General features: G+C 41.0%; 1 protein-coding gene across 4 annotated transcripts; it reads right to left on the reverse strand.

The window, feature by feature from the left end:
• Window positions 1-1512: 1512 nt before the first annotated feature.
• MAPKAPK5 (MAPK activated protein kinase 5) lies at window positions 1513-24653 on the reverse strand. Of its 4 annotated transcripts, none has more exons than XM_062590143.1 (14): window positions 24454-24653; window positions 19825-19898; window positions 18495-18570; window positions 17205-17302; window positions 15657-15765; window positions 12928-13017; window positions 12223-12318; window positions 10961-11041; window positions 6776-6963; window positions 4192-4312; window positions 3391-3521; window positions 2962-3083; window positions 2500-2604; window positions 1513-1733 (listed from the first exon to the last, which is right to left on the reverse strand). In XM_062590143.1, exons 1-14 carry the CDS (start codon window positions 24487-24489, stop codon window positions 1639-1641), a joined length of 1422 nt encoding a protein of 473 aa, XP_062446127.1. In that variant the 5' UTR covers window positions 24490-24653; the 3' UTR covers window positions 1513-1638. The 4 variants fall into 4 exon arrangements, with proteins under 4 accessions (XP_062446127.1, XP_062446128.1, XP_062446129.1 ...); XM_062590144.1 differs by having other exon boundaries at window positions 2968-3083; window positions 24454-24651; XM_062590145.1 differs by lacking the exons at window positions 18495-18570; window positions 24454-24653 and having other exon boundaries at window positions 19825-19899.
• Window positions 24654-24876: the final 223 nt, after the last annotated feature.

Consider the following 24876-nt stretch of genomic DNA (forward strand, 5'->3'; position numbering starts at 1 on the left):
AAACTTATGGTTAAAGAGAGACTGTGGTTCCTACCACATAATGATCAGGCCTTGGAAAACCATTAACAGGATTAACAGAAAACTGACAAGGTGCTGACAAAGGATGGGAAATGAAGCATCTCCTTCATGTAGAAAAACTAAGTTACTGTTTACAAAATTTTATAGAAAGAGTCAGACACTGGTTTGCCATCCAAGCTAAAGGTAACAAGGAAGTCTGTTATAGAAAAAAAGACAAAAAAGAACGAGGCTGGACTGCCACATAAGTAACTTGGGAGATTTATGGCTCAGGTTTGTAAATGTAAACCCCAAATTAATGAGCTGTGAAATACAATGTCCAAGAATCATGACTAATAGCCCTGAATTGGCACTTCAGTCTGCAGACCAAACTCATTCAGTGTCTGCACAGGTTTAGTACCAAAATATCTCTATAAAAAGCCTTCGACCAGTCTCAAAAGAAAGAAAAGTGTCAGAAGGTAGAAAACTAGAAATATGTACAGATTCTTTTCATTTAATTAAAATTAAAAAAAGCAGCTTTTGGAGCCAATGTCTCAAGAGTAGTGTAAGAATCTGCCCAAGGTCCAGGCAGCAAAAGGACATGTGTCAAGGAGGAGCCCTGCATTTTTTGCTCCCCCAGGGGGAGCTCAAAGGCATCAAAGACATGGGAAGCTTGTACTCCAGAGGGACACAAGAGAAGCATCACTGGTGGATTCATACAGCGGCACTATGACCCTTGCCAGGATGATCTCTTTCAACCAAGAGGTTGAGTTTGAAACCACGCTGGATCTTCTAGAAAGGAAAAAATAGAGTATGTGGACAGAACACACACAACTTCTCATCTGGGAATGAAGCAAGTGAACCTCACATGTATTGTCTGTAGAAGATCCCACCATGAAAATAAAAGTAACTTGTATACAAGTAACCAGAGCATTCTTCCAATCTGCTACTGAACAATACATTTTTTTTAAAAAAAAAAAAAAAAAAAAAAAAAAAAAAAAAAAAAAAAAAAAAAAGGAGTTTTATGCTGTATGGCCATTCAGCCTTGAAGAAGGTCAGAGGAAGATGGATTACAGAAGAAAGTGGGCTACTGATCAGAACTGAAAAATACAGCAAGCATATGGAATCAGGTGCCCTTGGGCAAGGCAAAGTGTAGCATCTGGGGTCAGAAGGTTATTTTGTTGCCTCTACAAAAAGACTCAGAATTTAAGTACAAAGGGTAGCTATCAAGTTGGTGTTTCACAGCACTTGCTTCAAGTACTTACTGAGCAGGGTCTTGGGAAACTGTGGCTGTCTCATTCACATACATAGTCTTTGCAACTGGCTGTATGTATAGCAGATGGAAGGCAGCTTCTGCAACTGGTTATTAAGGAAAAAAAAAGTCTTTAACAATATAATTTGCCCCATCTGGGGGACTCATGATTAACAGTACATAAGTGATCATATATACCTCAAGGAACTGAGTTTTAAAAAAATATTACAGTACCAATGATTTTTTGTATCTACAACTATACAGCATTTTCAAGCAGTATGGAAATTTAATGAAATAATTATGATTTATTAATTTACATAAAAATACTTTTTACAGTTAAAGAATAAATCTTAAATGGTAAAAAAAAAAAAAAAAAAAAAAAAAAGCTCCAGCTATTGAGAGTCATGGGAGTTTGTCTGCTCTTCAATAACTTGTTTTACTATTTCTGCCAGTTTTAGTCGATCCACTTTATCTGTGAATCCTCTGCCTGAAAGGAAAAGAATAGGTTGTCAGCTGGTACTGGGCACAAGGAGGAAGTCAATCATGGCTAGAATCATATACTGACTGAATACAAAACAATGCTTCATATAGAAGTTTAGGACAACATTTGCAAGGACACCAAAATGACTTATGACATCAAGTTTCTTGAAGAAAAAAAGAGCACTTAAACAGAATAAGGGAAAAGGCATAGGTAAGCCCTTGAACTTAGCCGATGTCAAGTGGTCACCTTCTATTCATCACCATCCACGCAGGGAGGCTGTGCAGCCCTGTACTTGTCAGGGAGCCACCTGAGCACACAGTCCACATCACCCCCAAGTCAGCTGGACTAGTTTAAGTCTCTTCCCTCTCCAAACTGAGCCAAAGAGGTTTTGTGCTGACACAGGTGAGGCTGCTCATGCTATCTGCTGAAACAGCTTGGTTGCAAGGACAGCAGCCAGCAGCAGAATGAGAGTAAAAAATAACCAGAAGAAAACAGGCTCAGAACTGCTATAAGCAGTTTCTAAACTGATGATCTGCCTATAGTCTTAAGTTCCTAAATGACTTTGTGCCTTTGAAAACTCTATCCTGAACATCAAATACAAGTTTTTGTTTTGTATTTAAACCTCATTTATAGAGCATCCATGTTGACTGAACAGGGGCCTGAAAGAGTGTCAAAATTAAATCATTCTGGCACAAATTCAAGAAGCTCATTTTATTTCCATTTGAGAGCACTGCTTCCCCTCATTCACCTCCAGGTAACAGGAGTTCCTTACCATTCCAACTGAAGCTCTGAAGAGTGTCTCGCAGCAACTTACACTCTCGATTATACTTCCAGGCCTCCTGCATTACTTCATTCAGCTTCTCATCTTCATTCTCTCCTATTTAGGAGAACAAAGATAAACAAGAGGTTTGTCATTCTTGCTCTCAGCAACATTCAGAGCTTCAGTAAACAATACTTGCAGTTATTCTGCCTTGTCCCACAGAAGCTAGAAAATTGGTCTGAGAGCAGACACCTGTTTGAAAGTCATTTTAACAGCTCTGCACATGACTCTTAACATTAATATCGTGCATGCACCAAAATTACAGTCCAAACACAACAGTTTCCTCTTAAGGCTGACTATGATGACAGGATATTTGTTTATCCTTCCTCACTACTAACACAGACTGGTCTTGAGGCACAACAAAAAGTCAGTGCCTTCAATGTTTAGGAATGTAACTTTCTTAAAAGTGGCAACCTTTACCAGCCTGCGGTAGAATGCACTGCGCAATCACATCCCTGAGCTTTTCCAGAGCCACGTTGGAATCATTACTTCCATTCTCAGGATCATGGATATATACACCATCCTTTGGCTTAGTGCTGCAACAGAACGAGGAGGAAACAATTACAATTCAAATGTAACTCAACTTTAGTCAAAATTCACTCATTGCATAACTGAATGAGTTCAGCACACTCTTACACTGGCTGGAAAGCACGCCAGATTGAGGATTAATTATAACAACATCCTACATTATGAGATCATTTAAAGTAAGAAAAAAAAAGTTTCTTTAAGGAAATTTTCAGGAGTATGTTACAAGTGAATAACCTGTAGCATGGCTTAGAGTCATTCTCCAGGCATCAGAGCTGCCAACATTTTGATCTTTCAAAAACAGGTTTAGAAAGTTACCCCAGTAATTTCCTTTTGCGCAGGATTGGGTTGTTGACAGAGTGAAGGGGTTTGAGACTGACTTTGAGGTCTTGGATTCTCATGTTCGCAAGTTGCTCTGCATGAGCCTGTTGTATCCCTGCAACCATTGCCTGGAATGGGGAGGAAAAAAAAGTGCATGATGTTTTAATTAGCTTTATTGTCCTTTTGTTCACAAAACAGAAACAATGTCTGCCCACAGCCAAAAAAAATATTTTATGCATTTCAGAGATGCCTATCAAACCTCAGGCCTGCACTCCACATGACATGCTTAGAACTACAGCCATCAATTGTAGGACAGTATGGCCCAACCTCACAGGGGCTGAGTATGACAAAGTATCATGTCTGCTTCTCATATTCACAAATTTGAAATGATTCTGAACTCCTGTCTGCACAAAGTTTAAAGGAAGCGAGGAGCAGTGGAGATTACATGAATGATTCTCTTGCTGCCAATTAATGAAGTCATTGAGCTGCAGTCAGGTATAAAATGAGAAGGGGGGAAGGTCTAGAGAAGAGTCCTCAGTTATGTCTACTGCCATATTCTGTTCTCTCCTTGTTAGCACACAGCTGCTGCTCTTCACCTCTCATCTTCCAACATCTTATCCTAACCTAAATTTCAAATGAAACTCTACTCATTTGCATACAAATATCTTAGGCTCTCACTAAAGCAGAAAGGGAAAGGGAATTTTTTTCAGCATAATACTACAGGAAAGAAAACACTTAAACCACCTAGGAGCTATCTAGCTCCCCTGTGCAACATTCTTGGTAAAACACTGTTTAGACCTTGTCCATCATCAGCTGGGCGGAGGGTAGGATGTTATCAAGTGCCTCGGTGGAGTTGAGCCAGGGATGATCCAGGACACCTTCAATGGTCAGCCGTTCCTCTGGTTTGACCTTCAGCAGCCTGGGTGAGGAATCAATCAGTCCATAAAGAACTCCTTGTTTAGAGTTTCCACATAAGAATCTGATGTTTAGAGATTGCAAAGTGTTCTGTTCCCACAGAGCATCAGAGAGGTCCAAAAAAAAAAAAAAATAAAAAAAAAGAGAGACCTCTCCTAAGACATAAAACACTAAACTGACCCCAAAGCAGGCTGACTTTCTGCCAGCCATTTTACATCACTGACCCTTGCTGGGGTGGTATTTTAACACTCACAGCTCATTCAGTTGTATACAACAGCTCAGTGCAAAGAAAGCTACTAAAGGCTGTTCTAGCAGTACCTGTGTTCAGCTGACCTCTATATTCACATCCTCCCAGATGGGAATTACACCCCAAGTGAAATAGGAGTGATCCAGATGGACGTCCACTGAAAATCTGCATCTAGAGCTCATCTGCATAATAGTCTATACTCATACCACTGACTCTGGGCATGGTGAAGTAATGCACAGTCTCAAAGTTGGATAGCTGGTTTCTGCATTAGCTGCTTTCACCATGCAGCTCCTTAGATTTATTCCCTCTGCCAAAGGCTCCACTAATGGAGAAATTAGCAGGCTACAGCATCTCAAGATAGAAAAGAAACTCTGTTCTGAGATCTCTGAGAAAAACTTGTGGAATTACCTTTTACTAGGAGGAACACCACCACACTGGAAAGAGGTTTTGCACATAAACTCATGTGCTCATGATAACCACAACTGTTTAATAAAAAAGTAAAATTTCAGCCGAAACACCAACAAGTTATTCCAAGAGTCTACACTAGAAACAACATGACTTGATGACTTTATCACACTTTTAGACAATACTCTAAATCAGCTTCCTGACCACAGAACAGAATTGTTCAATGTACTGAGAAAGTAGAAAACCTTTACCAAATGTCAGCAGGATCATAGGCTAGCTCATAAATTTCACTTGCAAGGCCATGCTGACAAACAGGTCTCCAGTTCAGTTTTAATATAAAACCCGTGATACATACATTCCTTTTCTGTCATTTTTCAAAGTCCTAATATATTCTCACGTACTCCAATTTGTAAAGCTTGAGGTCAGAAATTGGCTCAAGATGCTTGAAAGGCAGCAGCCACTTGAATGCAGAATGCGACCTCCAGAAGCAAGACTTCACATGAATAGCAATCTATCTAATTATATATAAACTTCTCCAAAGTTACAAGATGCCTAAAAGTATTTCTGCATCATAAACACAGATTCAGACTCATTGGTTGGAAAAAGATAGAAAAGCAGGGAAAGGAGTCCTGATAGCATTATGAAGAGAATTACACAAAGTCAAGTGAATCCAAGTAACACCATGTAAACAGTTTCATTTTAAAAAACAATGAAATCTTTTGACTGTGAAGCTTCTGTATGAGAAGAAGAGTTGACCTTGGCATAAATGGAAGTTTCTCTGCAACATAGTCTGCTGTTTATTTGGTGACAGATTCTGGGCTCTCCTACGTTGCTATAAACAGGTCCCTGCACCCTTTCCAAAAAAGTTCTTTTAAGTCCTTGGAGGCTTCACAGAATCTCGAAGGACACAGTCACTGTTAAAAATTGTTTATCAGATGGATATTTTTCCCTATTTATGTTGCTCATACATTTCCAGTTCCTCTGAAGCTACAAACAAAGGCAGAAAATCCCTCTCATATTTTTAAAAAAATAAGTGAGGTCAAGAGCCAATCAGTGTCACATTCTTGCTTTCAAATAGCACCACTGGATCACAATATTTGAAACATTTGCAAGAGATGTGTACTTGTATAAAAACAGTTTCCATTAGCATTTAGAATAAAATAACCATAAAAACCTTATTCTTGCAACAGATCTTAATACACTCATTTAAGGCCAAGTATGACCTATCAGTATTCTTTATATGAGACAGTAAACAGAAATTAGTTCTGACTTCTCTTCCCATGCCTCTGTTCTGACTCCTTTGAGACTGTATATTGCGTGCACAGGGTACTAAGGCACACATCCACAGAGATACTTAGTTGGATAATTCCTATTTAGCCACTTTAACGCCCCCCTGATTTTAATGGGAGTTTAGACTCTTCCATAGGAGACACATGCCTACAGAGTGCTTGCAGATTTGACAGCCAGTTGTCTACCTCCTTCTGAAGCAAGAGGCTTTTCTGCGCCACTGCACTTACACAATAAATGCACAATACACCATAGCAATTCTAGAGACAGGAGACGTCAAAAAATTGAACTCAAGTTGGGGAATTAAAAAAAAAAAAGAGGGAAAGAAAACAAATATTCTTTTTTTGTTTAAACTAAACTTACTTCATGCCAAATATGACAAAAAAAAAATCAGCTGTATATGCTGCAGGCAATTCCACCCACCTTTGGGAAAAAAAAGGAGTCTTTTGTGATAATGCCCTTTCAAGTGATTTTCTTATTTCTTAATTTAAGTAAAGAGCAATACAACATTTTCCTTAGCTGACTCACTTTCGCACAATGTCTTTCGCCATTTCTGAGATCTGGCTCCACTCTTCCTCTGGAAATTCAAAGCTTCCTGTCATGATCTTTTTCCGCATGTCCTTCGGAATTGTCCGACTGTGGTGTTTGGAGTAAAATGGAGGGTATCCACACAGCATCACGTAAATAATGACACCCAGGGACCACAGGTCACAGCTCTGAAAGCAAGGAAATGATCACTTTGGGGTACAGTTTGCAGCAAGCAGTGGTGTAGTTCTGTGTACTTCCCTATGAAAATAGAAGCGCAGCTCCCCCTCCTCCTGCAGGTCCCTCTGAATCACTTCGGGGCTTTGCTCAAAATTCCATCAGAAATAAAACTTCATATGGATTTTCTCCATCAGTTGCCTAATGTTTTATCCTTTTCTTCAACAGAAATGCATCAGCTCACTACTACTACCAGCTAGTGTGGCTTAACAAGGTATTTTAAAATATCTTCCTAGTAAATACATAGGCATAAAATAATTTCATGCTGCCAAGCTAGACTGTTTCCAGTGCCCAAACTACCTTGTTTACAGAAAGCCTCTGTAACTCTGTGCTATGCAATGCTGGCAACAGCCAGCACGTCAGAGGTGTGGACAAGCTGTGCATTTATTACATCTCTCATGATCCTTGGGGGGGGGGGGGGGAACAGTCTCTGAATATCAGAACTTAAAATAAAAAGGAATGCCATACAGTCACGTTTTAGAATCTGGGATTTAAAAAACAAACACCTTCAAACAAACGAGTTGGCAGAAATGCTCAAGAAAGGTCTGTAACAAAAACACGTAGTGAAAGCCACAGAGATGAAGAACCTGCAGGTAAGCAGGAGCAGTGTCTCACGGCTGCTTATGCCATGCTCACACCACCCCTCCTACCCCAGGCTGGAGCTCCCCTCCCCAGCCCCTGCACTAGTGTTACTGCCTGCATGATACAGAGCAAGTTCATTCAAGAAGCAGATCCAGCCAAAAGCCAACTCAGTAAAGAAGCTACAGCTCCAGATAAATTCCCCATCTGGATCACTCTGTGTTCACACATCAGCACTAGTCTGAAGTAGGGAAGAGGATCATATCAGCCTCCACTTTGATTCAAGCTGCCATAGGACTATATCATTATGGATAGAGCTCTACTATCATTTGCCAATGACACAGCACTGTGTGGGGCTAGAAGGACTTGCTCTGACCTTGGCCATCCTTTCCATCCATTTCTCTTGTGCCAACACTAGCATTTGTGCAGCTAATAATTTATTTATTGGCTTGGTTTCTAGCCATATGAGTCCTCCAGGGGACTCCCAAAGGGTTGTGCCAACACAAGGAGCAGGTACCCAAGTGTGTGGAAAAGTCTGAACTCAGCTCAAGTTCAGATGACTGTGAAAAGACACTTGTGGGCAGATTTGTGGGGCTGGGGATTTTCTGCAATTAGTTTAATAATCAGTTTCTGCACAGCTGCTAAAGGGAGGAGCCTCAGCACCACCTTGTCTGTACCACAGCTGTATATTCTGCTACCTTCTCTGGGACAGCATTGGTGCTCCTGCAGCTGCACAGACTAACCCAGCAAACAAAAAAAATCCCTGACTCCAACTGCTTTTTGGCTGGATCAGCACCAACTCAGTCTGTTGAAGACAAGACACCTTCTAAAGGCAGTACATGTAGATCAGCTCACACTGATCACAAAGTTGCACCCTTGACTTTTACAAAACATGCGGATGCTGATGACTAGAGAAACTCCATGGCATTACCTCACATAAGCATGGTTTTTAGTAGGTTGTTTAAGCCAACCCCTGATGGATCTAGAAGTCTAATTTCTATTTAGATACCTAAATTCTCATTGTTTTTCCAGTGACTGTAGATAGTTTCTAATGAAATCAATGCGATTTTAGGCATATGAATAGGAATCAGGTGTCCAAAGTCTTTGTGAATATGGTTATTAGACCTTATTTTTCAAGAGTCTTATCTGTACTTAAAAACCCCTCCAACCATGACATACATGCACATATTTGATCCAATACACACATAGCTTAATGCAAATACTCAAAAGTCAGAGGTGCTTTTTTTCTCCAGTTTAAATGTGTGGGAAAGAGCTACTGACCATGAAGGTGGATTACAGGCATTCCCAGGCAGACTCTGAAATGCTGTGGAAGGACAGTGTACCTGGGGCTTCCTATAGTCTATTTCAGGGAAGCAGGTATATGCCAGATGCTGCTTTTGCAGTGGGTCATACTTGGCAAGGTAAGGATAAAGCTGCTTTCATTCAGCAGCAGTTCCAGTTAGTGCAGTCATGATGGAAAGCAGTTCAGAGTGAACTGATCAATTCTTTGAACAATCTACCCCAAGTGAAAACAAAATCACCTTATCACCTTGTAAATCCCAGAAGATCAAGGCAGTTGAATATACCAAGGTGAAAACACATTGGCAGCAGAGCGTTAACCTTGTCAATATGTGAGTAAACTCCAGCTGGTATCTGCTTTCAAGGCTCTTTAACTCCATACAAGAATATGGCCCAATTTTTGCTTCATTTGCCATAGCCAAGGCTATTTAGTTCATTAAAAGAACAAAACTGCTGTCAAACTGTTACCAACATGAACAGGAAGCAACCACTTCGAGATGTGTTTGGAATCTCATCCTACCCTTTTGCAATGAACGGAAGAGAAACCCCTGGGAGAGGACTATTATTGGAGAATCAATCTGCTTCAGTCCACAGAGGTGGAATTGTCCTTGCCTTGTACGACTTTGCAAAAAAAAAGAAGTTTAACTGGGACTAGAACTTTTCACACAAAAGGGAACACGAGAAATTCTGTACTGAAGGCATACTGGCACCTATCTGAAAACCATTTTCATAAAGAGTGCTTAGCAGCTGTTTCAATCATCAAGCTATTTTTCCAGGATTGAGAACAGAGAGCCATAACTCTGAAGTAGGCAGACTCATGATTAGAAAACCCACAGAGACTAATTTAGTGAAGTTTGTCTCTGTCTGTCTTTGCTTTAGCTCTCTATAGAAGCTATTCAAACATATCACTATCTATCAAACTATCCCCTCTAGCATGTGTGGGTTAGCCAACCATCCTTGAAGCTGGAACCAGTGCAGGCATTTAATACTGCAATCAGAAATCAGCTGACTTTAATCAAAATAAACAATCTCAAGGAAAACACTCAGTGATCCAAACTCTCCTAAGCACAGCAAATGAGAGCAATGCTAATGGAAGGAAGGTATTTTGGAACGATCCAAAAAAGGAACACCACCTTTTCAGGCACTTTCCATCACAAACTTCACCAAGACTCTAGTATCAGTTGTGATCACCCATGGCCTCCTGCAACAGATGAAGCAATATGCTAGCGCTCATCTTGCAGAAGATCCCTGCTTCAGACAAGGCACCATCGCAGCTGCCAGAACAGGCCAGCCTAAACGGTGCTTCGCAGATTCAGAAGCCCCAGCTGACAGGAGAAGAGGATTCTGAATCAATCTTTTATGGAGGCAGAAGAACTTCTCTCATGGTCACATTCCAGCAGAATCATTTTACTCTTTCCAAAATCTTGTTAATATTTGATGCTCCTGTTAGTGTTTGTAAATTTCTCCTTTAATTAGAAAATCACTAATTAGGCTTGGATCAAGCAACCATTTAATTATCTGCTTCATTAGAAAACAGAGACAGCAGCAGCATTTAGCATGTCTCTTCTAAACTGACAGAGAAAGCTACCTGCAGAGATCAGTCTTCTAATTTACCAGTTCTCTAAGTCAGTTGAACGAAATTTGGTCTGGTCCTAATAAACTTAATGAGAGAAATGACGCTGTACACCTATTTACTCTGCAACATCTTTTAGAATAGCTGAATGAAATCAACTTATGAGAAATACAGTGACAAAGTTATACTTCCTTCTTGCTGAAAATACATGTGCATATATAATAGGGAATAAAGTGACACATTTCCTTATGGTTTCTTGTAGATCCTGCTTTTTACTCAGCATGAGGTATTTGGCTAGTTAGATACATCCCTGAGCAATGAGATTAACACAACTATATTGCTCCTGGCTGTAAGTGTATGATCTTAGGGCAACAAAGTTTATTTTCTTAGATGATAAGCTGTGTCTACAGACTATTTCTACAGCATATACATCTGGCAGGTGGAGGGGAAAGACACTGTACTTAAAAATATGTTGACCTGTGGACTATTTCATAGCTTACCTTGTTGTAAGTGTAAGGTGTTGGAGAGGTGGGGATAATACCAGACTTTTCTTTCTGATGCCGTCTCTGTGCCTCCAACACCTATTGTCACAAGAGGAAAAGAGAACAATCCTAAAAAAATCGCAAAGTACATCCAGATTACAGGTATAACAGCAGTGTTGTGTTTTGTGTATACCAAAGATGCCTGATGCTTTACAGTTAGGTGCAGTTATTCCAGCTGCTTAAAACTCTGCCAAACTAAAACTATTCTTTCTATGGGACAAAATATGGGGGAAAATTTCAGCTACAGTATTTAGCTGCTTTGGATGAAAACCCCAATTTTGCCTGAATTAAAGCAACTGCTTACACCTGTTTTCTACAAAAGCTCTAATAACCTTCATGCTTAGGAACCTAGAGTTTAAAATGCATTTGGAGGGTAAGCCTAGCTCCAGATATGTCCCCTTTTACCTCTCCCATGAAAACCTGCTCAAGTCTGTAGTATGTTTCTGCAAAAATCTCAGTTTAAATATACTCAGGAAAACTTTAAGGGTTTGGCAGTTCATTTGTTTTAAAAAACCCTGCCTGCATTGCAGACTCCAGCAGATTGAGTAGGCCATGTACGGGGCACACTTGCCTGCTCCTGCATGGCCTAACATCTGCAGCTGCTCTTGCTAGCCTTTAAAAGCTGCCAAAGTGCTCAATACCACAATTAAATGTCGATCTCTGCCACTTTCTTAAAGCTTTCCTCCGTACTCAAACAGCCAGCCTGTCTGTCTGTAATCATAGACTACTGATAAGGGTGGCAAGTCAAGGTAAATGGGTAACCCTCTGGCACTGCCCCATTTGTGAGCAATTGCTTTTACAGAACCTTATTGTTTCAGCATTGTCTTGTTGAACATAATCTCGCATGAGCCTGAGCTGGAAGAAAGATTGCGAAGCAGAGATTTCTATAAAGCAACTGGTTCAACAGAGCAAGAGACCAGCTCTCAAAATCCTGGAGTACTCTCACTGAGTCAGGATGGAGAGAGTCAGGAGGCATCAGCAACAAGGCAAAACTAGAAATACAATCCAGGAATTTTGCCTTGCAATACCCTGCCGCAACCAGTAGGCCACAGTGGCACTTGATGTTGAAAGGCAGCTACCCTATACTGTTTATTTATTCAAGACTCCTGTGTCAGAAGCCTTTAATAGTATAGCAGGAGCTTTTAAAATTAGATGTTTTTGAAGGTATAAGCAATAAATATTATTATTGCTCTATAACTTAGAAATGAAATTACTCTTACCTGAGGTGCTACATAGTATGGAGTGAACTGTGGTGTCATCAAGTCACCTTGGTCTATTTTGGCAAATCCAAAGTCACATAATTTAACAGGTGCATCCTAAAACAAGGAGAAGATTCATTATGAAATCTCACAGTATCTGCTTTTCCTTCTTGCCCTCCTATTCATCTTACCTTCACCACAGCATACTTCTCTTGTGTATTTATGCCCTTGTCATTTCACAAAGCAGCTAATGAGGTCAGAAATGACTTTGCAACGATCATTTTTGTTCTCCTGGGTGCTCTGGTTCAAAGCAACCCCTGTTTCAGCTTTGGAAAGCTCCAAATGCATTGTAGGGAGGTCACTGCATATGCAGGGTGGTTTTGAGTAAGAGAAGATAGGCCACATTCTATGGATATTTCAGTCAAAGCATCTATAGTGCCGGTGTAACACATCTTGATGACACGTGGGGCAAAAATGGGGCAGGGAGGATTCTCTCCTCTACAAAGCAGGATTCCATGTTGAGATGGAGAACCTGACCCACATTTAGCATCTATAGTATGGAATGCTCTACTCCAAGCAGATCAGAGTACAGGAGAGCCCAAAGGTCATATGTTTTTGGTCAACAAAACATTGCACTGGCGCTATTTGATATTTTCAACTATTCTGAATATCAAACTAAGTTACAGAATACAGCAATAAAAAAAGATTACTAAATCCTCATCTTACCAAAGAGTTATCCTTGAAGAGAAGGTTCTCAGGCTTGAGGTCTCTATGTGCAATGTTTAGTGAGTGGCAATGCTGCAAAGCCAAAGCTATCTGAAAAAGGGCACAATAAATCAACTACAACTGTAGAACTTCTCCTTTCGCCTGAACAATTATTTTAGCTTTAAAAAGGACATTGCCAACATATTTTAAGTCCCAAACATTATTGTTCCACTTGGATTCAATTCTGAGTTAAGATATCTGTGGCCATACTGAGCAATAGTGCAGTAAAGCGTGAAGACTGGGAAATGAAACAAAGCTATTCAATTTGCATTTCACTCAAAGTAAACAGAAAATAAGTTGTATTAGGCTTCCCAATCATTTTAGTTTGACTAACTCAGGGCATTACTACAACCCCCAGAAGTGAAATAGATCATTACAAAGTCCTTTTATACGCTGTATTAGGTCTGCAAGGTCACTAAACTTGCTTGCCTGTTCCTCAGCAATTACCTTATTTAATAGTCAATGAGTTCTTGCTTCAAGATTTTGATAAATACTTTATTGCATTTATTGCTCGCTTAAGAGTTGACATTCAGGCAGCTTTATTCTTTAATTCTTTAAAGGACTGCCTGCAATTTACTCATTTAATGTGATACTGCAAAGAAATGTATTACTTTATTTTTTTTTATTTATTTTTTTCCCCAAAGACAGCATCTTATACTGCTGTAGTTTAAAAACCTGAAGTCTTACTATGAAAGCTCTACAGGCTATACATTTCAAAGTGTAATCCATTTAAAGAAAAACAAACAAATACTACTTAAACAAAAGGTAAAGCCACATTAGCATTATGTGGAAGAACTCCTATTGGTTTCCGTAGGATTGTACCCAAATACAGCAGGGTGAAGCACTGACTCCTTAAAAGGCTACAAATGATTGTGACAAGAGATCTTCAGTGTTAACTTAGCTCAGAAACCAATATAAACACATTCACAGAAAACATGACATAGCTTTGTGACAAGGCTTTAACTGTTACTGGGTACAGGGAGCTAAGATTTGCAGCTCAGGGTAGTGATGAATAATCACTAGGTAAAAGAATAAAGGCCTTAAAATTTTTTTTCAAAGTACATTTGTTTACACAGAGTTCCTTGGGACATGAATAACCTAACCATACACAAAGTCAGAATTTAATTCAGTCTTATCTTTTTCCAGTTTAAAGGGGTTTTGTGACAAATTAATCCTGGAGAGCCCCTTGCACTGACAAAAAAAAAAAAAAAAAAAAAATCAAGCCACTCAAAAAGGACATGAAAACAAACCATCAAGAATAATCCACTTCCACCGCACTGCCATCTAATTTCTTTGCTGGCTGAAGTCCAAAAGGTAACTGCACAATTAGCACTTCATTAGAAACAAGTCAAAGCACAAGGCAAAAAATTAAGACAAAATTATTTGGCCTCGATTTGCTTCAGACCAAACGTCATCTCCCTTGCACAGGGGGAAGCAATCACGATATTAATATATTCATAAACAGTCATGTCAATCTATGCCAAATGTTGTAATATCTTGTCTCACATTTTCATTATTTGCTGCAGTGATCACAAGTGCGGGAGCAGGACATTTGCCGCTTAGCGTCTCCACTGCAGTCTCTCACCTACAGTTCATACATCTTTGGTTTGGAATGTCACTATAACCTCCGCAAGAAGCAAATGACGGTGACTCTGGCCCTCAGCCTCATGCCATGGTAACAATTAGCATGCAGAAGGGTTCAGCCATTCTGACAGCAAGTTCCTTCTGCCTTGTCATTCCTTACAGGATCCTGCTGGTCCTCTCGTGCAGCTCCCTAGAAAGGATCTCATGGCACACAACCATACTGCCAGTTCTGCAACCTTTCCATGAATGTAAGCTTTCTGGCTGGGCACCACACCTCATCCAACAGCTTGGAAGTGAAAGGGAACAAGTTCACCCCAAAACTGAGAAGAACTGACACTGGGGATCCCTGCACTGAATCCCACAAAGCCCCTTCTGCTTTGTCATTCTGCCTACTCCAGCAGGAGATAAGCTACTCACAGCAGACGCACCGCTAAGCAACAAAGAGCCTGATGGACACCAAAACCTCTAGTAATAAATACCACGGAGGTATTAAAACACAACATTTAAGTGAGCTATAGCTGCCTAGAGAGATGGAGAGCGAAGGAGGACACCAGAACAAACAGCACAGAAAATATGAACTACACTGGTACGTTCTTCTTAGAGCCTTCCACAATAGCTAGGACTTCCACAAAATAAGATACAGAACACAAGTTGAAAACCACTGGCTCAGGACACATGTACATTATGTGCTTCCCCACCCAAGAGGGGAGAAACACTAAGTCCATCTCATGGCCAAGAGGGATTCTCAGACAGGAGCCAAGGAGCCACATGTGGTCTGCTGAGAACCTGTGGATTGCTGGATGTAACAGTGAGAACAGCAGTGAGGGAGACAGCAGAAAGACTGTGAAGGAAAACAGCTCTTTGGTGAAGTGCTCTGTAGACCACTGCAGACGGTCCCAACCCAGAAAAACTAGCCCATACCTCCAAATTCATTGTTTCTATCAAAACTTTGGCATTGTCAGGTTATAACAAAGCAGGCAATGATCATCAGATCAGAACTGAGGATTATTTTAGCTTCCTTTTTCCCTCCCCCCCACCCTATAAAATTGTTAAATACTTTAGCCATTACCATTCATGGATTTGCTTATACATGGGAATTAACTTGCCTGCTTTGTTACTTGGCTTGCTTGCTTCTCAGTAAAGTGCCGGTGCTGGCTGATTCTGTGAAATAGCTCTCCCCCTTCCATCATCTCCATTACAATTAGAAGCCGAGCCCTGTTTAAAAGCATTTCATTTTATTACATTAAAAATAATCAAAGAATAACAGAATTGCTAAGCTAATAATGCATATTCATATTTATTGATGCAGGCCAAAAGAGATAATTGCTTCTTCTACTGTTGTTCTAGCCATTTTGGTTCAGTAATTTTGCCTTTAACCATGTAAGCTGCTGGATTTTCCACCTCCCAGCACAATCTGACACACAGATTGTCAACTAGGAAACTTAAAGTTTGATCTTCATGCTAAGGTCCCACTTCCACCTGGAACAAATACCATGGACATGTCTACATGGATGGATTCAGACAGATACCTGCAAGCTCCCCCCACACTTCTCATCAATAAACCAATTTGAGCCTGGAAGCCATTCAGACATACCAATATATAACTCCACCCTCAAAGAATAATACAGCAGGCAGAGTCTTGTATTAAACAGGCTAAATATCTTCCAAACATGAGCTGGTTTAGAGCGCTGCATACACCTGTCTGCACCCATCCTTCCAGATGTGCCTACCTGCTTAGCTACCTTCCTAGGTGCTAAAGATATTCATGGCAATTTAAAAACAGCAGGTTGAGAGTTGCCTTTAATGCTTTTGATTCCGGATTCTCTATTCTACCTCCTGGTTTTTCAAGTTTTATCAGCAGCCTCCTGAAGTGTTGAGATGAGGACTGAGAGGTCCTCAGGATGCTAACTTTAATTCTTCTCTTCACACAGCAAAATCAGATACATCAGAGGCTAAGACAGATCTCAGTTCTTTAATCCTCCCAACTTTTTTCCACAACTAACATCTAATTAGAAGGTATCATTTTATCCCATGTTATATTATTATGTTAAAAATAATTAGTCTGGCTCTTGTTTTGCCATGTTCATTTTAGACGGGGCAATGTGTTGACATTACAAGACAATAGTTTTAGAAGCTGTTTTTTCCCCTTCTCCTGCCCTCCTTCCCTTTTTAGTTAATAATGGCAATCTAGGTGGCCCACAGTCACCGCTATCACATAAAGGGACTGCGCTTATGATTCTGGGTAGCAACAAAAGCCACAGCTCTAATTCTACTTTAACAGGGCTTTAAAAGGAGAAAGATGCTCAAAGGTTACAAACAATTCAACTCAGGCTACTGGTTATTTTACCATCTTAGACAATGTAAGTATCACAAATTGTTGTACTTTCCAGTGAAAAGCCTAAGAAATGAAATTGTGCTCAAAACTAGTACTGAAAGAAGCAAATTCATTTCACTGTGCAAAGATCTGGGCACTGACAGGGGAAATAGCAAGTGTTGCTTTGTTTAAATTACATCATGTCTGGAACCCCCAAATAAACATTCACTTCAGTCACACTGTGATAAAAAGTAAATAATTTTAAAAAGCAAGCTACACTTTACCTTGGCCTAAACATGGAAAGCAAGCTGTGGGAATGAATCATCCTATGTAATCTTACCTTGGGCTGGACTCATGTGGGAACTGCACACTGTTAGCATAAACTTCAATAATTTGAACAATATTTGGATGTGTTGCACACATCATGTGCAGACGTACCTTAAAGAGAAGGGAAGAAACGTTACTGCACACAACAACATGCATCTGCCTAGTTCTACTCCTCCCTCTGCCCCCAAGACTACAACATACATGAGCCTATGTGCTGCTCAGCATGAGTCACACACAATTTAAAATAGACCTCCAATTATTCAAAAAATAAAAGAATGCCTGAAAGCATTTATATGAGTAACCCAACAGCCATTACGCTACTTGGACTGAAAAGAAAAAAAGATCATAAATTGCCTACCTATTCCTCACAGGCCATGGAATCAAACCCAGCAGAATTTCACAAAACATCCAATCTTTAGGTATTTATTTATTTATTTACAGAAATCTAAGCTAGAATTAGCTTTAAAGGAGCAATAAGATATCATTTAAACTGACATATATTTGGAAATTTATGAATAAAAGCTGAAGTTCCATAATCCATTTCCTTTTATGGCCAAATGGATTAGTCTAGCACTTATGACAGGTAAAATCTCATCTCCTGTTCAGGCCTTCTGAAATAGGAACCTAAGGAATTTCACTCTGTTTAAAGCCACCTGGACTGCTATATCAAGCCAAATCTTGATGTTTAAAGTTCCCAGGGAAAAATATCTGTATGAAGAACAAGAACTTGCACAGTAACAGCAAGAAGTTGCCTAAACCTTAAAGACAATGAATATTTCCTTTGCTTTCACAGGAACTTTAACAACTGCATATCATTTTAAATACACTGACAGCTTATGATGCGAGTCTACATTGGCATGCTCTCGTCAGCCATAGTAATAGAGTCACAAACAGTATCAGCGTGCTTATTTAGTTTCTCATATAGACTCATAACTCGAGTATTTGCAGCAATTCTTACAGTAGTGCCATACAAAAGTGAGATGTATGGAAACAAAATTGCTTCTAAACAATTCACGGTCCATTACGCAGGGCATAGGAAGAACACTAGGTTTGAAACACAGCTCTAAGACAGACCTGTGCGTATATAACATACACCTTCAGCAAATACACAGTCAGAAGGACTCTCACCTCATTTCACCCACTGCTTCTAGAAACCAAGCCCAGCAGATCTAGGATTAAATGCAAGGAATCTTGCATTGCAAGATTTGCATAGCAAGATTTTTTAAAATCACAGAAACAGTTCCCTGAAAGGTAGAGACTTTGCAGTGTGTCAGAAGGCAGACAGTATAAACAGGAACTATACCTCATTTCTAGCTTTTGGACGATCGAGAAGAATTTTCAGTGCAAAACGTTCTTGAGAGGATTTTTTCACGCAGACTCTGGTATTACAGCAATAAAATTATTCAGTCAGCAAGAATGTTAAAGAGACACTTCAAGCAATTGCTTTATGGTTAGGAGTGAGCTCTTTAGGTGGGAACTAACAAGAACGCTCACTCTGGCATACACAGGGCACCTGTCATCACACTCAGGCTCGAAAGCCTCAAGTTTCACTGTGTTCTGCAACAAACAGTTATGTAGAAACACCTCACACAAAGTTATACTTTCAGCCATGCAGAGAGCGCACTTCAGAGCACTGGGTAACTGCAGACAAAACACAACATACTGTGTATATTTGGTTTAAGAGTGCTCACTGGCACACTGAGCATCTCCAGTGGAGAATCTAGTCTGCAATAAATAGAGTGTTGCCTCCTGGAAACCCTTATGCTGGCAAGGTCACCAACTGTGCTGCACATGTTTTTTTTTCTTCTCTTTCCCCCATTTAACATTAACAATTGAACTGCGTCAGAGGGAAGGGCCCACATATTAATAGGCAGCTAGAAGAATAAAGAACAGAGGGATATTTTAATAGAGGTTGGAGCAAAACAGCAAGAGAAAACGGATGAGAAGTGAACTGCCTGGACAGGAAGATAAATGGTGGCAAGAGACGATCACCCTGCCAACCCCTCTGCAGCAGAGAGGCACAGGCATTTGTTTTCCAGACCTTGTGAATGAATTTCTGCTCCCAAAAGGGAGATCACTTGTTGAAAAGGGAACCTATGTTTTGCTTTACAGAATGTGTCCACTTCCTGCAATCAGAAATTCATTACAGGCAGGTCTGGTATTAGATGCAGAGCTGGTGGCACTATCTGCTTTGGCCTCACATGATGATCTGAAAAAACAGCTGGTAAAAATAGCTAAATGGCGTAGAGTGCTGACGCCTTAAGCGAGGACACCATAGACGGGAGCAGCAACCTTTGCACCGCACTGACAGCGGCACAAAAGGACAAAGGTGTTTGAGCAGCATTTTCTACTGCCATCTTTTCACCACTGATTCCTGTTGCCACCTTGCGTCAGGGATACAGTGAGATGGCACAACGCAGAGCGGCAAGGAGAATTTTTATTTCAAATATACCCAATACCTTGCTCACACATCAGCTACCAACCACACAGAGTACAGAGACATTTATTTTTAATAGAGAGTCTTCAAGATATCAAGTGTGCCGTTATTAGTACACTTTAAATACATACTCACTTCTCCACAGGTCATATAACGGGCAAAGATGATATACAAATCTGCAGGTGTGCTCTCTTACCTAACAGGACCACTGATGCCAGCTCCCAGCTTCTGAGTCCAGTTAATGTTGTACTCCTCTAAAATGGAGGTTTCCTATTCAAGAAGGAGCAGAGGGAAGGGGGAGATTAAAAACAAAAATTTACTAATTCCCTTCCAAAAGAAAAAAAAAAATAAATGAACTCAGCAGACTTGATCTGCAAGATTCTAAAGAGGAGAAATTTCGAGTCTGCTTTGGGGTTTTGCTTCATCTAGGAAAATTACACATAAATACATCTGTTCACGTAATAACATGAGAGCTCATATAAAACAACCGCTGTGCAGCTGTAATATCTTGCTGAGATTGCTCACCTTGACATTCTGAAACAGGCTTATTGAACACAGTAAACAGAATCTTTTGTCTTTTAACACGAAAAAGTTTAAAAGGGATACTTTTCCTCCCTGATTCTAAAATCCAGCTTTCCTGGACAGAAAGGATCAATTGTAACTGAATACAGAGACCCCATTTTTGGCACTGTTATGTACTTTCTGATCACAAAATATGACTGAAAAAATCACTTTGCTTCTTTCTTAGTTTTCAAACCTTTGGAATCATTATACTATAAATTAAATGCATGACTAGTTTTAGCTTGTCTGACAATGAACCGAGCTCATGTTTATGATCCTTTGTCCTAATCCATATAAACAGGGTTTGGTTTTGTTATGACATGGCTTGGGTGCTATCATGCTTAAACATGTCGTAACGCAGGATGCAAAGGCAGCTTTAGTAGAGAGCATTTTGAATAATACTGCTGCCACGTGCTCTTGCACAGAGGGTGATCTAGCAACAGAGCAGCACTGAATGGTAGAAATGGTGTGTGCCAACCCTAGGCATAAAGTAATACACGCTATAAAATTCTGGAATTATTTTTCCATGAACATTGTTTTGCATGTTCAGAATCCATTTTCCAAAAACCCATGCTTTGTGATACACTGCAAGAAAAAGAGGTGTTAACAAAAGTTAGCACTACAGAAGTTGAAACAAGAAGCTAAAATACTTTTAAAACACAAAGAAAACAGAAGTCAATTGCTTGCAAAGTAACTTTATTTTGATCAGGTTTTCCCTTAATTTCATTTTAAATCTCCTGCATTTCAGGATTTTACTCATGAAACAAACTACCAGAAATCTGAGAACCATGATCTCAACTAAGCGTATGGAAAACAGCAGCCCCTAACCTGGGAAGCATTTGACTCTGCCCCAGAAGAGAGTGCAGCAGTCAAATACAACTGCTGTGCCAGAGCCAAACCTCCAGCCTCACAGACTGAGAGCAAAGCAAGAAAGCAGATACTTAAGGCAAGATTTGGAGAGATAAAAGGGCTGCTTTTTGTGTGATAGGTGCAAATGGAAAACTTGCCCTTTTTCATAATTCTGGAGTGGTTATTATATAAATAAGTGACTAGTATGAAAGGTGTTAAGGAAAAAAATAATTACAATATAACTGGAGATCTTAGGAAAGAGTCCAGGATCAGTGGACTACATACGGCTTGTTGCTTTCAAGTAGAAATTCAAAGAAACTTTGGCTCTTACCAATTTAATTAATACAAAATTCACTCAGCCTTGAGAAGCGTATTCAGGAAGAGCTAATCCAATTTTTCGTGCTATTCAGATATAGAAAACTGAAATCATCACAGGTGTAATGAAAACAATTTTAGAAGAGCATTATAAGCTGAGAAAGGATTTTTCCGAAATGTGCAGTATCTTCTTGGCACATGCTTCCAGGATCACGCTCACTGTCTAAGTTTTGAAGAAAAAGCACTGAACTAGAAAAGCAAACGCCAAAGCACTCTCAAACCACATCTTGATTAAATGATAACTTTTAAAAATTATTTTTCATGTAGCCTTGAAGTCTGTTGCTCGTTTCAAAAATGAAGAAGGTCCTGCGTGCCTGCCTCAAAACTTACCTAACCTTTTCAACTATACAAGTAGGTCTAAAAAGAGATACTATCTCTATACACAAGCCTGGGCTTGGCAAAACGGTGCCACTTCTGCTGTGGCAGAGAGACCATTTTCTCCATTTCAGCTGAGCAAGTAGAATCCTACTGACAGAGAAGCTGATCAGGAGCTAGCAAGTTTGTGATCCATGAATCAAAAGAAAGGAAAATAAGATCTGATATTTCTCAACACCTGAAGGGTGAGGTCAACAACTACAAATAGTGACTCTATTTTTAATTAAAAGATAATTTATTTCCTCTTACCTATTCTGTGCATTTAGCAGTGTTCGAAATAAAAAAACAAAAAAGTGTTGTTTTCTGCACTTATATTTTTATATTTATTTATTCAAAAGCAGCTTGACAATTAGAAGTAAAAAAACTCAGTAATCAAGAAACATTCACCATTTCCTAATGTTAGGAAATATATAATTTGTGAACTTTAATATACATTAATCTTCAGAGTTGACTAAAGCTCCTTCTAGCTCACAAATACAAGTTCCAAGTCTAACATGAGTAGTATATGTAGCTCCAAATCAACACACTTTCCTAACATTCAAACAGCATACAATATTTAAAATAACCAAATATAAAATTGTCCTCTGAAAATACTAAAGTTATTTCAACTAATTAGGCCTAAATGTTTGCCTTTCCATCTGGATGACTGCATTATGGATGCAGGTAGCAGAGTACACCTAGTGTACTAGGCCTAGTATCCCGTACTTAGCTCCACATCTGGAAAACAGCATGCCTTACAGTAGCACTGCTGCACAGCACTGAACTTGTGAACTAGCTGACAGGTCAGCTGGAACTAATCTGCTGAGGCTGGGAACAGAGGAGGCAGAAGAGTGCTCCAGAGAGCACTTTCAGGGAGGCGGGGGGAGGGAAAAAAAAAAAAATGGTGCAATTTTATTACCGTAAACTTCTTTGCAGCTACTAGTAGAGGAATTTTAAGCTTCTGATTACTCCTTACCTTACCTTAATTTCCATTGGGAAAAGGAATAAACTGATCTGAAGTGTATTCAATTACAAAATATGTCACACATTCTACAAGTCAAATTCTCTTCACTAGCACAATTCCCTTTCAAGAAGTTCAGGGTACTCAAACCAACAGTTTGAGCATCTCTCATGCAGAATCAGCTGTCTGGGACGGCAACAGTCTGGAAAGCTAGGACTGCAGTTTCTCCCAACTTGATCAACAACAGGGAAGCCGTTTTCAGACACAGTTAGTATGCTTAAGGCCTGCTCAGCAGAGCTGGCAGGTGCTTCCCGGTTTCCACTGAATCCCAGTGAAAAAAGGTACGACATAAGAGTCCTTCAGGAATAATAATGCATATTGATTAATATATAGACTGCTATTTGGACAAATGCCACATGTTCAACAAGTGATATGCAAATAATCAATGTAACTGGCTCTCCACTGCTAAACCGTTGGCCTTTCGACTTCTGCTAGCTCACACTAAGCAGTAATCACAACCTCAACCCACAGAACTTAAACCTGCAGACACAGATGGAAAATCAAACTTGAACAATAAATGAGCATTAGTAGAAGAGAGGAACCAACATAATGCTCAAATGGAGTAAATCATGTCTCTGATTCAGACAGCACCTGCTACCCAAAACATTTGCCCAGAATCGGTTCTTGGTCAGCCCCCTCCAAACCAAGGGGAGCAAGGCAGGTATGAGGCTGTCCCTACTGCTGCAGGACAGGGGGTTTCTTTGTTTGCTTTAAAAGAAGAGCTATGATATACATCATTACCTCTACATGAAACGTAACAGAAGTATTAGACAAAATAATCGTTTTGAAAGCCTTCTAGACAGGTATTTCACCTGCACTGTGCTAAGATTGATAACGAAACGCGAGGAGTCAGCATACCGCTCTGGTACTCAACACTTCAGCTTCCTTGCAGTCGTGCTGCCCGTACATTATGTCTAGACTCCTTTCCAGTTTTGGCTTTTTCATTTCAAAAAACAAGATCCACACATTTTTAAATCAATCTAGAGTTCAGCAATACATGACTGTACTGCAATATCTCTTTTTCACCCCCAGTGAACTATGTAAGGCTAAGTCCAACAGCTGAAGGTACGTGAATGAGAAAAAAAAGCCAAATTCCAATATGTTAGGTCCTTTTTACCTATGCTATTCTGGATTTCGTTTGTCTCGTTAAACTAAGTATTTATTAAGGCAACCAGAATTTGTATCTGAGAACATTTTGTGCAAGATAAAAACTTGCAGAGTCCTCAACACATTTTTTTTATCGTCAGAACGGCTTCCCCACTTTCCTCAGGAAAGCTGCTCAGTGGGGTCACAGAAGGATTCCCGAGGAAGTGTGAAGGTGTGAAGCTCATACGGCGATTCTTGCTGGAGGAGGAGGAGGAGGAGGAGGAGGAGGAGGAGGAGGAGGGAAAGGAGGGGGGAAAAAAGAAAGAAAGAGAAAAAAAGCCTGGATCTGCGGAGCTCCGCCGCCGCCACTTCAAACACAAACATCCCACACGCCAGATTTGTTTTCATGACAGCACCCGAGCAGGAACGCGGAGAGGGACCGAGGCGGCAGCGCTGCCTCCGCAGCCGGCCCCGCCGCGCGGCAGAGCCTCCGCCACGCGCTGCCCCGCGCCTCCCCGCCGCCGCACCGGGCGCGGGGGCCGCGGAAGGAGACGCCGAGCCCCGCCGCCCGCGCCCTACCTTGATCGTCTTGTCCATCTCGCGATCCTCCGACATCCTCCCGCGGGGGGCCCGGGCGGCGGGGGCCGGGAGCCGCCCCCAGCGAGGGCCGGCGCGGCGGGCACGGAGGGAGGGAGGCGGCCGAGGGGGCCCAGGGGCGCACTAGGCAACGGGCAGCCCCGGAGGAGCCTTTGTGCCGCCGCCGCCGCAGCGCCTCATCGCCGGCCGGCTGGGCCGGGGGGCCGGGAGCCCGCGCGGAGGCGGGGCAGCGCCGCCGGGAGGCCGCGGGCGGGCCCAGAGCCGCCGCTCAGCCCGGGAGCCGCCGCCGCCGCCGCCCGCGCCGCCCGGGAGCCAGGCATTGCCGGCACCCTGAGCGGGGCACACCCGCCGGGCGGCGCGCCCCGCCGCCGCGGCCGCCGCGGCCGCCGCGAAGGGCCGGCCCGA

This window comes from Rhea pennata, chromosome 17, assembly GCF_028389875.1.
Source record: "Rhea pennata isolate bPtePen1 chromosome 17, bPtePen1.pri, whole genome shotgun sequence".
NCBI lineage: Eukaryota > Metazoa > Chordata > Aves > Rheiformes > Rheidae > Rhea > Rhea pennata.